The 14,623-nt window shown below is 56.0% G+C and overlaps 1 protein-coding gene across 1 annotated transcript; it reads left to right on the forward strand.

The window, feature by feature from the left end:
* Positions 1-901: 901 nt before the first annotated feature.
* Positions 902-14,056, forward strand: SLC39A3 (solute carrier family 39 member 3). The gene is made up of 3 exons (XM_003938788.3): positions 902-1,013; positions 6,325-6,656; positions 13,096-14,056. Exons 2-3 carry the CDS (start codon positions 6,447-6,449, stop codon positions 13,828-13,830), a joined length of 945 nt encoding a protein of 314 aa, XP_003938837.1. The 5' UTR covers positions 902-1,013; positions 6,325-6,446; the 3' UTR covers positions 13,831-14,056.
* The last annotated feature ends 567 nt before the right edge of the window (positions 14,057-14,623 follow it).

Consider the following 14,623-nt stretch of genomic DNA (forward strand, 5'->3'; position numbering starts at 1 on the left):
GGATTACAGATTACAAGCGTGAGCCACTGCACTCTGCCAAGATTTGGTTTTTAACTTACGTGTTACCTCCCATACTTACATTTTCATAGTTTGAACACTTAACATCTTTCTTTTCTTTTTCTTTTTTCTTTTTTTTTTTTTTTTTGAGACGGAGTTTCGCTCTTGTTGCCCAAGCCAGAGTGCAATGGTGCGACCTCGGTTCACCGCAACCTCCGCCTCCCAAGTTCAAGCAGTTCTCCTCAGCCTCCCGAGTAGCTGGGATTACAGGCACGTACTACCATGCCCAGCTAATTTTTGTATTTTTAGTTAACAATGGGGTTTCTCCATGTTGCCAGGCTGGTCTCGAACTCCTGACCTCAGATGACCGCCCACCTCGGCCCCCCGAAGTGCTGGGATTACAGGCGTGAGCCACCGCGCTCGGCCAGCATGTACTTTCTTAGCAGTTTTCCAGTTTGCAATGCGTTGTTATGAGCTGTAGCCACCATGAGGTACAATCTCTTGAACTTACTCCTCCTGCCCATCAACAGAGATTTGTTGAAGGGATGAATCTGCTTCTTCAGCCGTCGGGAAGGGCCTGAGCAGCGAGGACGCGGACAGAGGAGCCGTCTCGCGTGGGAAATCGCTTCCCGTCCACTCCCAAGCCTCCTTCCAAGCGGGATTCAGCACCTGGCACCCCTGGACAGCTCTGGAAACCAAACCCTTCCGGAACGTTTCCTAGCGGAGCCGAGTTTCCCGCCGGGGCCGCTTGGTGGCTGCGCCCGCCGCTCAGCGGGAGGAAACCCCTTTCCAGTGCCGGTAGAAGAGGTGGAGTCGCATATGAGTGGCATGTTTCGCAGCCAATAGCACGAAAAGTTCTGCCGGCGGCTCTCGGGGAGGCCAATGGGCAGGGGCGTGGGCGGGACGTGGGTCAGCCGCGCGGAGCGGGGCCTCTCCGGGCAGCGTTTGTGGGGTCGAGACTGTGCGGCGGTTGAGCGGGGAGCGGCACCGGTCGGGGGACGAGGAGCCCCCGGGAGGTAGGTGCGGGGTGAGGGAGGACCCGGGGTGGCAGGGCGGGGCCGGGAGGCGCCGGGCGGCCGGGGGTCTGGTGGACTCTGCCCGCCCGTTAACCGAGGCCGGGCTCCGGTGTCTAGCAGCGCGAGGCACACAGAAGGCGCTCAATTAGTGCCGATTGAATGAATGAGCCCGTGCCTTGCGCATCCCGGCCCAAGCAGCCTCCAGTTTGAGAGCTTGCCGGCCGCCCTCACCTTCGCTGTACGAATGAGGCATCCAGATGGCGGGCAGGTCTTTATTAGGCGCCTACTGTGTGCCTGGCTGTCTCTGCGCTCCGTGCAGCCGGTCTTGAGCAAGACACAGAGCCTGGTCCCGCCCGCCCAGCTCACCGCCTGGAGGGAGGGACGACTTTAAACGACTTAAAAGAATGTAATTCCTAGTTTTCTCTGTAGCACAAAATAAAACAAAACCAGGGAAGGGGGCGGGGAGGGCTTTGGGTTGGAGCCTTCTGAGCAGTGACCCGAAGACCTGTATGCAGTGAGGGTGCCAGGCCGTGAGAGGCGCTTGGGGCTGGTGGCCGGGGAGAGAACCCAGTTGGGGAAAACTGAAGGACAGGGGAGGAGCTGAGGTTCCTCCTAAGAACGGTGATATTTTGGGGTCCAGGGTGAAACGCACTCCACTTCGGCCCATTGCATCCTGGATTGCGGCCCCATCAGTGCCCACATGCTTACTTCCCCTCGTCCTGGTGTTCAGCCAGCGGTTTTTGAGGATCATTCTGCACCAGGCCTTGTGGCGGGTACAGGGATTTGGTTTAGGGTGGGAGTCAGCCAGGCGCAGGGAGGGAGGCCCCCCTTTATTATTATTATTATTATTATTATTATTATTTTTATTTTTGAGGTGGAGTCTCTGCAACCCAGGCTAGAGTGCAGTGGCACGTTCTTGGCTCACTGCAACCTCCGCCTCCCAAGTTCAAGCGATTCTCTTGCCTCAGCCTCCGGAGTAGCTGGGATTACAGGCACCTGCCACCACACCCAGCTAATTTTTGTACTTTTAGTAGAGAAGGGATTTCATTGTGTTGGGCAGGTTGGTCTCGAACTCGCAACCTCAGGCGATCTGCCTGCCTCAGCCTCCAAAAGTGCTGGGATTTCTGGCGTGAGCCACCGCACCTGGCCGAGGGAGGCCCTTTTGAGGAGTCCTGGATGCAGTGAAGCAAGAGAGAAGAAGGCGGCATTGCTGGAAGGTCAGGGGAGAGAGAGCAGTGTTCCAGGCAGAGAGAGAAGAACCCGTGCAGAGGTCCTGAGGCATGAACAAGCTGGGCACAGAAGGGACCAGCGTGGGCTGAGGCGAGGCGGGAGCTTGTTGTGCAGAACTTCAGCCTCGGGGTACAAAGTTTAGACTTTATTTTGGGGCATGGGGAAGCCATGGACCACCACCCTCCGGTAGAACGTTCCGCATAAGTGAGAGTCTTCCCTTTGCTGTTTGATATGGTAACCACAGAAGTCAAGTAGGCTTATGTGACTACTGAGCACTTGAAATGCAGCCAGGGAGGCTGAGAAGTGGAAGTTTCGATTTCATTTATTTATTTTTGTTTTGTTTTTGAGACAGAGTTTTGTTCTTGTTTCCCAGGCTGGAGTGAAATGGTGCCATCGTGGCCCACTGCAGCCTCTGCCGCTCAGGTTCAAGTGATTCTCCTGCCTCAGCCTCCTGAGTAGCTGGGATTATAGGCATGTGCCACCATGCCCAGCTAATTTTTGTATTTTTAGTAGAGACGGGGTTTCACCATGTTGGCCAGGGTGGTCTCAAACTCCTAACCTCAAGTGATCCACCTGCTTCGGCATCCCAAAGTGCTGGGATTGCAGGCATGAACGACTACACCCAGCCTGGATTTTATTTAGTTTTGATGAACTTTTTTTTTTTTTTTTTTGAGACAGTGTATTCGGGTTCTCTAGAGGGATGGAACTAATGGAATAGTAGATATATATGTTTATTAATTCTTACCTCACATGATCACAAGATTCCACACTAGGCTGCCTGCAGGCTGAGGAGCGAGAGAGAGCCGGTCCGAGTTCCAAAACTGAAGAACTTGGAGTCTGAAGTTTGAGGGCAGGAAGCATCCGGCATGGGAAAAAGATGTCAGCTGGAGGCTAGGCCAGGCTCTCTTTTCACATTTTTCTGCCAGCTTATATTCTAGCCACACTGGCTGCTGATTAGATGGTGCTTACCCAGATTGAGGATGAGCCTGCCTTTCCCACCCCCAACCCACATGTTAGTCTCCTTTGACAACACTCTCACAGGCACACCCGGGATCAGTACCTTGTATCCTTCAGTCCAATCAAGTTGACACTCAGTATCAACCATCATAGACGGGATCTGTCTCTGTTGCCCAGGCTAGAGTACAGTGGTGGGATCGTAGCTCCCTCCAGCCCTCAGCTCCTGGGCTCAGGCTGTCCTCCCGCCTCAACCTCCCAAGTAGCTGGGTCTGCAGGTGTGTGTCAGTATGCCTGGCCGGTTGTTTTATTTTTGTGGACATGGGGTCTCCCTGTTTTGCCCAAGCCTCAAGTGATCCTCCCACCTTGGCCTCCCAAAGTGCTAGGATTACACGCATGAGCCACTGTGCCTGGCCTAGTTTTAGTTAACCTTTAACAGATACATGTGGCTCAGTCGCTGCCCTTTTATTTTTCATTTTTATTTTCTTTTTCTTTTTTCTTATGTTTGTGGTATAAGCAAATCGCTGCCCTTTTAGATGGCTCAGCACTGGAGAGTTTTCTGTAGGAGGTGATAATGTGCACCAAGTCTGGGCACAGGGTGAGGTACTTACTGTGGCAGGCTCAGTCAACAGCTAATGCAGGCAAGGTACTTACTGTGACAGCTCAGTCAACAGCTGATACAGGCAAGGTACTCACTGTGACAGGCTCAGTCAGCAGCTAATGTAGGCAAGGTACTCACTGTGACAGGCTCAGTCAACAGCTAATGTAGGCAGGGTACTCACTGTGACAGACTCAGTCAGCAGCTAATGCAGGCAAGGTACCTACTGTGACAGGCTCAATCAACAGTTAATGCGGGCAAGGTACTCACTGTGACAGGCTGAGTCAACAGCTAATGCAGACAAGATACTCACTGTGACAGGCTCAGTCAACAGCTAATGCAGGCAACGTACTTACTGTGACAGCTCAGTCAACAGCTGATACAGGCAAGGTACTCACTATGACAGGCTCAGTCAGCAGCTAATAAAGGCAAGGTACTCACTGTAACAGGCTCAGTCAACAGCTAATGCAGGCAAGGTACTTATTGTGCAAGGCTCAGTCAACAGCTAATGCAGGCAAGGTACTCACTGTGACGGTCTCAGTCAACAGCTAATGCAGGCAAGGTACTTACTGTGACAGCTCAGTCAACAGCTAATGCAGGCAAGGTACCTACTGTGACAGGCTCAGTCAACAGCTAATGCAGGCAAGGTCCTTAATTGTGATGGGCTCAGTCAACAGCTAATGCAGGCAAGGTACCTACTGTGACAGGCTCAATCAACAGTTAATGCGGGCAAGGTACTCACTGTGACAGGCTGAGTCAACAGCTAATGCAGACAAGATACTCACTGTGACAGGCTCAGTCAACAGCTAATGCAGGCAACGTACTTACTGTGACAGCTCAGTCAACAGCTGATACAGGCAAGGTACTCACTATGACAGGCTCAGTCAGCAGCTAATAAAGGCAAGGTACTCACTGTAACAGGCTCAGTCAACAGCTAATGCAGGCAAGGTACTTATTGTGCAAGGCTCAGTCAACAGCTAATGCAGGCAAGGTACTCACTGTGACGGTCTCAGTCAACAGCTAATGCAGGCAAGGTACTTACTGTGACAGCTCAGTCAACAGCTAATGCAGGCAAGGTACCTACTGTGACAGGCTCAGTCAACAGCTAATGCAGGCAAGGTCCTTAATTGTGATGGGCTCAGTCAACAGCTAATGCAGGCAAGGTACTTATTGTGCAAGGCTCAGTCAACAGCTAATGTAGGCAAGGTACTTACTGTGACAGGCTCAGTCAACAGCTAATGCAGGCAAGGTACTGTGACAGGCTCAGTCAACAGCTAATGCAGGCAAGGAACCTACTGTGACAGGCTCAGTCAGCAGCTAATGCAGGCCAGGCGTGGTGGCTCACGCCTGCAATCCCAGCAGTTTGAGAGATTGAGGCAGAGAGAGCTCAAGGTTAGGAGATAGAGACGATCCTGGCTATCACAGTGAAATCTCATCTCTACTAAAAAATACAAAAAATTAGCTGGGCGTGGTGGCACATGGCTGTAGTCCTACCTACTCAGGAGGCTGAGGTAGGAGAATTGCTTGAACCAGGAAGTACAAGTTGCAGGGAGCTGAGATCTCGCCACTGCATTCTAGCCTGGGCAACAAAGTGAGATTCTGTCTCAAAAGCTGGCGGGGCATGGTGGCTCACGCCTGTAATCACAGCACTTGGGAGGCTGAGGTGGGTGGATTACCTGAGATCAGGAGTTCGAAACCAGCCTGGCTAACATAGTGAAACCCTGTCTCTACTAAAAGTAAAAAATTAACCGGGCATGGTGGCAGGCATCTGTAATCCCAGCTACTCAGGAGACTGAGGCAGGAGAATCACTTCAAACTGGGAGACAGAGGTTTCAGTGAGCTGAGATTGCACCGGGGCACTCCAGCCTGGTTGACAAGAGCGAGACTCTGTCTCAAAAAAAAAAAAGAAAATGCTGGGCACGGTGGGTCATGCTTGTAATCCCAGCTTATTTTGGGAGGCTGAAGCAGATCACCTGAAGTCGGGAGTTCGAAACCAGCTGGACCAACATGGTGAAACCCCCATTTCTACTAAAAATACAAAAAATTAGCCAGGCGTGGTGGCACATGCCTATAATCCCAGCTACTCGGGAGGCTGACGTAGGAGAATTGCTAGAACCTGAGAGGCAGAGGTTGTGGTGAGCTGAGATCATGTCATTGCACTCGTGCCTGGGCAATAAGAGCAAAACTCCGTCCCCTTCCCCCCCAAAAAGCTAAGGCATTAATGCAGCCTGGCATGGTGCCTCATGCCTGTAATCTCAACAGTTTGGATAGATCACCTGAGGGCAGGAGTTCGAGACCAGCCTGACCAACGTGGTGAAACCCTGTGTCTACTAAAAGTACAAAAATTAGCCGGGCGTGGTGGCGGGCAGCTGTAATCCCAGCTACTCAGGGGGCTGAGACAGGAGAATCGCTTGAACCCAGGAGGCAGAGGTTGCATTGAGCCGAGATCACGCCACTGCACTCCAGCCTGGGCGACAAGAGCAAGACTGTCTCAAAACAAAACTAATGGAATGCCCCTGCCGTTCACAGTTGCTGGACTGAGACATGAGCCTCCAGCTGCGTGGTTGGGCTCCGTAGCACGTCGTGGGACTGGGGTGTGTGCCCACACATGGTCTGGCCCTGCGGTGACCAGAGCAGCCCAAGCCACCACCATGGTGAAGTTGCTAGTGGCCAAAATCCTGTGCATGGTGGGCGTGTTCTTCTTCATGCTGCTGGGCTCCCTGCTCCCCGTGAAGATCATCGAGACAGACTTTGAGAAGGCCCATCGCTCCAAAAAGATTCTCTCTCTCTGCAACACCTTTGGCGGAGGGGTGTTTCTGGCCACGTGCTTCAATGCGCTGCTGCCCGCCGTGAGGGAAAAGGTAAGGGCTGCCTGGCTGCTGGTAGCAGCCCGTGGCACCTATGGCTGAGGGACTCCGATGCGTTTTCAGCACTGACACCACGTTCAGCAGGGGCCTTGATGCTGTAAGGGTGATGGAGAGTCGGCAGTGAATTTGCTGTGTGATTGTGAATTGGTTGCTTTCTGTCTCTGTGCTCTACTGGCTAAACATGGGGATCTGGACCAGACCTGGGATTCCCATTGGTGGCCTTGTCAGTTGTCACCTGATAAATAATCAGACCAGCCCACCCACCCAGGTAGCACTCACTCTGACTTGAAGCAGGAAAGCATGGCCCCTCTCCAATTCCTGTATCAGTCAGCTACTGCCACATAACAAATTATAGCAAACTTAGCATCTTAAGACTACAGACCATTATCATCTCACAGTTTCTGTGAGTCTCACAAGGCAGCAGTCAAGGTGTCTCCTGGGCTGTGGTCTCATCTTGGCGCTCATCTAGGGGTGGGTCGGCCTCTAAGTTCACGTGGTTGTAAGCTGGGTCCAGTTCCTTGTTGGCTGCCAGATCAAAGATGTCTGTTTCCTCCTGTCTGTTGGCTGGGGCAGCCCTCAGCGCCTCGCCACGTGGGCCTCCCCGGCGTGGCCAGTTGCTTCATCAGCAAATGAAGATGGCCACGCCTCCCTGTAAGACAGAGGGCACAGTGTCATGTCTGCAGAGATGGCAGGGTATTCCTTCCCCTCTGCCCCGGTGTCTGCTGGTTAGAAGCAAGTTCAGGTCCGTCCCATACTCAAGTGGCCAGGGCCTCACAGAGTGTGGCTGTCAGGAGGCAGGGGCTTCTGGGGGCTGTCTTGGAGGCTGTCCACCCCAACTGCTGACAACATCATCCTCCGGTGACCCGTTCCTTGAGCTCCTCACATCAGGAGCCCAGAGTGTGGGTCCCCGTGTAGGGCCACAGTGTGACCGGCCCTGGCCGTGCTTGCTGCGTGATGCTGGGTGAGTGGCTTCCTCTCTCTGGGCCACTGCCAGGTGTGACACTTGAGTTTGTGTTGGTGACAGGCTTGGTGGAGATGTGAGGGCTCCCTGTTGTTCCTCCCAGCGAAAGTGCAGAAGCCGTAGGCTCACCACTCCGCCCCGGCCCCGCTTGTCCTCATGCCTGGTGTCCAGAAAGGAAGAGCAGGGCTGTTGTCTGATGTGTCCTCTGAGCATGCTAGTGTGGCGGGGGGAGTTCCAGGGCGGCCTCCGAGCTTCCAGCCCCACTGTGCACGCCCCGTGCTGTTCCCTCCCCTGGAGCGTGGGTGGGGCTGGGACTCCCATGGGTGTCACTCCTGCCACTGTGGCAGACTCCCAGCAGAGGGAACTTTGCAGCTATGACTGCCCCAAATCTGTTAACACTGAGTTCATCGAAAGGGAGCTGGGGTCCACCTGGCCTAATCAGGCGAGCCGGTTACCCTCCTGCTGGCCTCGGAGAAGCAAAAAGCCAGGGTGTGCCCGCAGAGGGGCTTGAAGCGAAGACCCGAGGGCAGCCTCTCGGTGCCAAGAGTCATCGCCGCCAACAGCCAGGCAGGACACAGGGGCCTCAGCCCACAGCCGCAAGTGGGTGGACTCCCAGCCTTCAGTGAGCTTGGAAGAGGACCCCGGGGGCCGGTGAGGTCTCAGCCCTGACGACTCCCCGCTTCCAGCCCCGTGAGCCCCGGAGCGGAGGGCCCAGCCAGCCCGCATCTGGACTTCGCTGTTCAGAGCCGAGGTGCCGCACTCCTGCTGTTCTGCGTGGCCGAGCGTGCGTTGATTTGTTCCACAGCGTGTGGGGACGGACGTCAGCACTGTGAGGATGGAGACCTTGGTGACTGCTGGTGTCTCCTGTATCCCAAAGGCCACCGCCAGCCCCACCTTTTCCCGCACGGTCAGCAACCCTCTGACTGCAGGCCCGGGCGACTGCGGAGGGCTTGCCCTTCCCTGCCCCTCATTGCAGTGGCCTTCCTACGGCCCCCAGACCTCCTCCGTGCCGTGTCCCTGCCCTCGGCCTGGCCGGGCAGCACCAGCCTCTCAGTCACCCACAGAAAGTGGTGCCTGCTGCCCAGCTCCTGTGTGTCGTCCTCAGCTCTCCTGATCAATGTCTGTCCCTTGGGAGTAGCTGGAGTTCCTCGTGAGCTGCTGTGTCCCTAGGCGAGGCGCGCACGAGGCCTCCGGCCAGTGGTCAGTGAGGAGGTGAAGGGGCTTCTCCAAGGACACAGCCTTCTGCGGCAGCCGGGGCTCACCCCGCGTGACCTGCCCCAGGGAACACTGTGCAGTCTCCGGGGACGTTGTGGTTGTCACGTCTGGGGGTGCTCCTGGCCTGGAGTGGGCGGGGGCCGGGGACGCTGCTCAGCAGCCTGCAGTGCCCAGGACGGCCCTGTCCCAGAGAACAGTCCAGCCCCAGATGTCAACACCTTCCCCTCCCTGAGTTGTGAAAATAAAAAAACGTTTCCAGACATTGCCAGGTGTCCACATGGGCACAGTCACCCCAGATGAGAACCACTGTGTTTGTGTGTGTCTGTGTGCATGGGTGTGCACCTGTGTGTGTGCCTGTGTGTGTGGGGGGTGTATGTCTGTGCCTGCATGTGCCTTGCACACGTGTGTGTGTGTGGGTGCAGGTTGTGATGCAGTCTCCACTGGGAAGGAAGCAGGGCAGAGTGTGTGTGTGTGTGTGTGTGTGTGTGTGTGTGTGGGTTGTGATGCAGTCTCCGCTGGGAAGCAGGGCAGTGTGTGTGTGTGTGGTCGGGGCGGGGGGTTGTGATGCAGTCTCCGCTGGGAAGGAAGCAGGGTAGCGGGTGTGTGTGGCGGGGGGGTTGGGATGCAGTCTTCACTGGGAAGGAAGCAGGGTAGCAGGAGTGTGTGTGTGTGTGTGTGTGTGTGTGTGTGCAGGTTGTGATGAAGTCTCCCCTGAGAAGGAAGCAGGGCAGCAGGGGTGTGTGTGTGTGTGTTGTGATGAAGTCTCCACTGGGAAGGAAGCAGGGCAGCGGGTGTTTGTGTGTGTGTGTGTTTGCAGGTTGTGATGAAGTCTCCACTGGGAAGGAAGCAGGGCAGTGTGTGTGTGTGTGTGTGTGTGTGTGTGTGTGTGTGTGTGTGTGTTGTGATGAAGTCTCCGCTGGGAAGGAAGCAGGGCAGCGGGTGTTTGTGTGTGTGTGTGTGTGTGTGTGTGTGTTTGCAGGTTGTGATGATGTCTCCGCTGGGAAGGAAGCAGGGCAGCATGTGTGTGTGTGTGTGTGTGTGTGTGTGTTGATGAACTCTCCACTGGGAAGGAAGCAGGGCAGCAGGTGTGTGTGTGTGTGTTTATGCACGGGTTGTGATGAAGTCTGCTGGGAAGGAAGCAGGGCAGTGGGTGTTGTGAGTTTGTGTGTGTGTGTGTTGTGATGAACTCTCCACTGGGAAGGAAGCAGGGTAGCGGGAGAGGGTAGCGGCAGTGTGTGTGTGTGTGTGTGTGTGTGTGTGTGTGTGTTGTGAACTCTCCACTGGGAAGGAAGCAGGGTAGCGGGAGAGAGAGAGAGAGAGAGAGAGTGTGTGTGTGTGTGTGTGTGTGTGTGTGTGTTGTGGTGTTGTGATGAAGTCTCCGCTGGGAAGGAAGCAGGGCAGTGTGTGTGTGTGTGTGTGGGTTGTGATGAAGTCTCCGCTGGGAAGGAAGCAGGGCAGCGTGTGTGTGTGTGTGTGTGTGTGTGTGTGTGTGTGTGTGTTGTGATGAACTCTCCCCTGGGAAGGAAGCAGGGCAGCGGGGGTGTGTGTGTGTGTGTGTGTGTGTGTGTGTGTGTGTTGTGATGAACTCTCCCCTGGGAAGGAAGCAGGGCAGTGGGTGTGCGTGTGTGTGCGGGTTGTGATGAAGTCTCCGCTGGGAAGGAAGCAGGGCAGCAGGTGTTTGCGAGTGTCGGGCGTGTTGTGACTTTCCTCCCCTCTGGTCCCGAGGTCTCTCTGGAGAGCAGCTGTGAACTCTGGCCCTGCTCTGATGGGGCTTCGGGGAGCTTCTAGGGTGTTTACAGCCTGCCTTTCACGGGACACTTCACCCTGGCACACAGCCTGGTGCCTGAGCATCCGCCCGTGAGCAGCTGCCCCTCCCGAAGGAGCAGGTGTCTCCTGCAGGTGCCCTGCGGCCCTGTCTGACCCGAGTCTAGTTTCTTCCCACCAAAGTAGCCCCTCGCTGCGAGAGCCCTGACCGGGAGGAAAGCCCGGCGCCAGCATGCTGGTCAGGGAGGCATAGAGGAGGCCTCGTGGCAGAACAGGCAAGGCCAGGGCAGCACGTTGTTATTTATTTATTTATTTATTTAGAGTCTCACTCTTGTCACCCAGGCTGGGGTGCAGTGGTGCAATCTTGGCTCACTGTAACCTCCGCCTCCCAGGTTCAAGTGATTCTCCTGCCTCAGCCTCCTGAGCAGCTGGGATTGCAGGCACCCACCACCACACCCGGCTAATTTTTATATTTTTAGTAGAGTCGGGGTTTTGCTGTGTTGGTCAGGCTGGTCTCGAGCTTCTGACTTCAGGTGATCCGCCCGCCTCAGCCTCCCAGAGTGCCGTGATTACAGGAGTGAGCCACCACGCCGGCCAACAACATGATTTAATTTCACACTTCTGGAGGCCAGGAGTTGAAGGTCAAGGAGCCAGCCCGCGGGGGCTGCGTCCCTGGGGGGCGTCTCTCCTGCTCTTCCATGGTGGACCCCCGTGCCTCCTTATCTTCTTAGGACACCGTCCTTGTTAGCTCAGGGCCCCACCCCAGTGACCTCACCTTAACCTAGTCACCTCTTTAAAGACCTTGTCACCAAATATGTTAATGTTTTGAGGTACTGGAGGTTGGTTGTCACTTCAGTACCTGAACTTCGAGGGACACAGTTCAGTCTGTAGCACCTTCTCTACCCCTGCAAACCCTTATTTCAGACAAGCCTGCAGTCAGAGGTTCCGCATGGACTTATCTTTTGGAGGCCACAGTGAACCCACTGTGTACCTTAAAATTGCGTGGCTGCTGTCATGTAAGAAAGACCTCACAGCCAGGCGCGGTGCCTCATCCCTATAATCCCAGCACTTTGGGAGGCCAAGGGGTGAATCACCTGAGGTCAGGAGTTCGAGACCAGCCTGGCCAACATGGCAAAACCCCATCTCTACTAAAAATACAAAAATTTGGCCAGGCGCGGTGGCTCAAGCCTGTAATCCCAGCACTTTGGGAGGCCAAGGCTGGTGGATCACGAGGTCAAGAGATCGAGACCATCCTGGTCAACATGGTGAAACCCCGTCTCTACTAAAAAATACAAAACATTAGCTGGGCATGGTGGCGCGTGCCTGTAATCCCAGCTACTCGGGAGGCTGAGGCAGGAGAATTGCCTGAACCCAGGAGGCGGAGGTTGCAGTGAGCCGAGATCGCGCCATTGCACTCCAGCCTGGGTAACAAGAGCGAAACTCCATCTCAAAAAAAAAAAAAAAAAAAAAAAAAAAGAAAGAAAATACAAAAATTAGCCGGGTGTGATGGTGCATGCCTGTGCAATCCCAGCTAGTCTGAAGGCTGAGGCAGGATAATCGCTTGAACCTGGGAGGCAGAGATCACAGTGAGCTGAGATTGTGCCTATACTCCAGCCTGGGTGACAGAGGGAGACTCCATCTGAAAAAAACAAGAGAAACACTAAAAACCTCTCATGATCCCTTAAAATGTTTTTTTTTTTTCTGTTTGTTTTTGAGAGAGTCTCTGTTGTCTGGATGGACTCCAGTGGCGTGATCACAGCTCACGGCAGCCTCCACCTCCCGGGCTCAAGCACTCCTCCCACCTCCCTTCCTGAGAAGCAGGGGCTGTACAGGCACGAGCCACCATGCCCAGCTAATTTTGTATTTTTAGTAGAGACGGTGTCTTGCTGTGTTGCCCAGGGTGGTCTCGAACTCCTGGGCTCAAGTGATCTGCCCTCCTCGGTCTCTGAAAGTGCTGGGATCACAGCTGTGAGCCACCGTGCCCAGCTGGCTTTTTTCTTGTTGTTAATTCATCACAGGCCAGCCCTCCTTCCTCTCCCTTTTTTTTTTTTTTTTTTTTTTTTTTTTTTTTTTTTGAGACAGAGTCTCATTCTGTCACCGGGCTGGAGTGCGGTGGCACCATCTCTGCTCTCTGCAACCTCCGCCTCCCGGGTTCAAGCCATTCTCCTGCCTCAGCCTCCCGAGTAGCTGGGACTACAGACGTGTGACACCACGCCAGCTGATTTTTGTATTTTTAGTAGAGACGGGGTTTCACCATGTTGGCCAGGCTGGTCTCGATCTCTTGACCTTGTGATCCGCCCACCTCAGGCTCTCAGAGTGCTGGGATTACAGACGTGAGCCACCGCGCCCACCTCTCCCCCTTGCTTTAACCTCTGTGTGGATTGGGCATTTCTGGGTTTTGCTTTGAATGGTGACATCAGGCCGGCCCCGTCGCCACCACCCTTGAGCATGGGTCTCTGTCTCTTTCTCTCTCTCGGGTGTTCCTGGCTGCAGCTCCAGAAGGTCCTGAGCCTCGGGCACATCAGCACCGACTACCCGCTGGCTGAGACCATCCTGCTGCTGGGCTTCTTCATGACCGTCTTCCTGGAGCAGCTGATCCTGACCTTCCGCAAGGAGAAGCCGTCCTTCATCGACCTGGAGACCTTCAATGCCGGCTCGGACATGGGCAGCGACTCGGAGTACGAGAGCCCCTTCATGGGGGGCGCTCGGGGCCACGCGCTGTACGTGGAGCCCCACAGCCACAGCCCCAGCCTGAGCATGCAGAGCCTCTCGCGCGCCAGCCCCGTGCGCCTGCTCAGCCTCGCGTTCGCGCTGTCGGCCCACTCGGTCTTCGAGGGCCTGGCCCTGGGCCTGCAGGAGGAGGGGGAGAAGGTGGTGAGCCTGTTCGTGGGGGTGGCCGTCCACGAGACGCTGGTGGCCGTGGCCCTGGGCATCAGTATGGCCCGGAGCGCCATGCCCCTGCGGGACGCGGCCAAGCTGGCGGTCACCGTGAGCGCCATGATCCCCCTGGGCATCGGGCTGGGGCTGGGCATTGAGAGCGCCCAGGGCGTGCCGGGCAGCGTGGCCTCCGTGCTGCTGCAGGGCCTGGCGGGCGGCACGTTCCTCTTCATCACCTTCCTGGAGATCCTGGCCAAGGAGCTGGAGGACAAGAGTGACCGTCTGCTCAAGGTCCTCTTCCTGGTGCTGGGCTACGCCGTCCTGGCCGGGATGGTCTTCCTCAAGTGGTGAGCGGCCTCACCACCGCGCCTGCTGCCGCCGGAGCCCTCCGGAAGCCTGGGCTGGACACAGGCCGAGTCCCCCGGCCCCACCTCCCCCAGGAGCCAGTGCCGTGGCCCTGGGCACTGCCTGTGCACAAGGGGCCTCCCGAGACCAGGCTGCGGCCCCGAGCCTCTACCCCGAGCCTCAGAGCAGTGCTGCTTTTCAAAATACTTCTTTCTCTTAAAAGTCTACCAAAGCTGTGTGGCCATGTCAACCTCGGCCTGGGGGTGTGGGAAGTGGCTGGCGGGAGGGCTGGGGCCAGGGTCCAGGTGAGGTGCATCAGGACCCGCTCCCCCCTGCCGCACGCCCCCAGCTTGGGGCCAAGGATGGCTCGTTCAGCTGCTGAGGCGAGTGGGGCTGCGCTGCCCATGCCTGTGCCTGAGGAGCCAGCTGGGGGCCCTGACGCCCTGTCCTCTGCCCTGCTCTGTTGCCAGGACCTCACCACCGGAGCCCTGAGAGTGTCTTGAGGTGTGTGAAGGTTGGAGTCACTGCAGTGGGACAGCTGGGCTCCGTCCCTCCTGCCACGCGAGGCTGTGGTCCCCATGAGTGGCCCGTGCACCCTCAGGAGCACCTCCTTCTCTCCCTGCTGCTGTGGCCCCTGGGCTGGGTGACTGTCACGGTTTCCTGGGACGCACAGGCAGGGCTGGGGACAGCTTGATCGGTTCTCACACCGGAGTCTCCAGCGGACGACAGACCCCACCTGCAGTGGAACAGTGGCCCTGAGCCAGATTCCCGCCCCCAGACATACGGACGCCACTCCCGA

The sequence above is a fragment of the Saimiri boliviensis genome, chromosome 14, assembly GCF_048565385.1.
Source record: "Saimiri boliviensis isolate mSaiBol1 chromosome 14, mSaiBol1.pri, whole genome shotgun sequence".
Lineage (NCBI taxonomy): Eukaryota > Metazoa > Chordata > Mammalia > Primates > Cebidae > Saimiri > Saimiri boliviensis.

What these genes read in the sequence shown, in the direction of transcription:
- SLC39A3 (XM_003938788.3), top strand. Translation starts at nt 6,447, where the DNA reads ATGGTGAAGTTGCTAGTGGCCAAAATCCTGTGCATGGTGGGCGTGTTC. An exon ending in TGCCCGCCGTGAGGGAAAAG is followed by an intron (nt 6,657 to 13,095) that starts GTAAGGGCTGCC and finishes TCCTGGCTGCAG; the next exon opens with CTCCAGAAGGTCCTGAGCCT.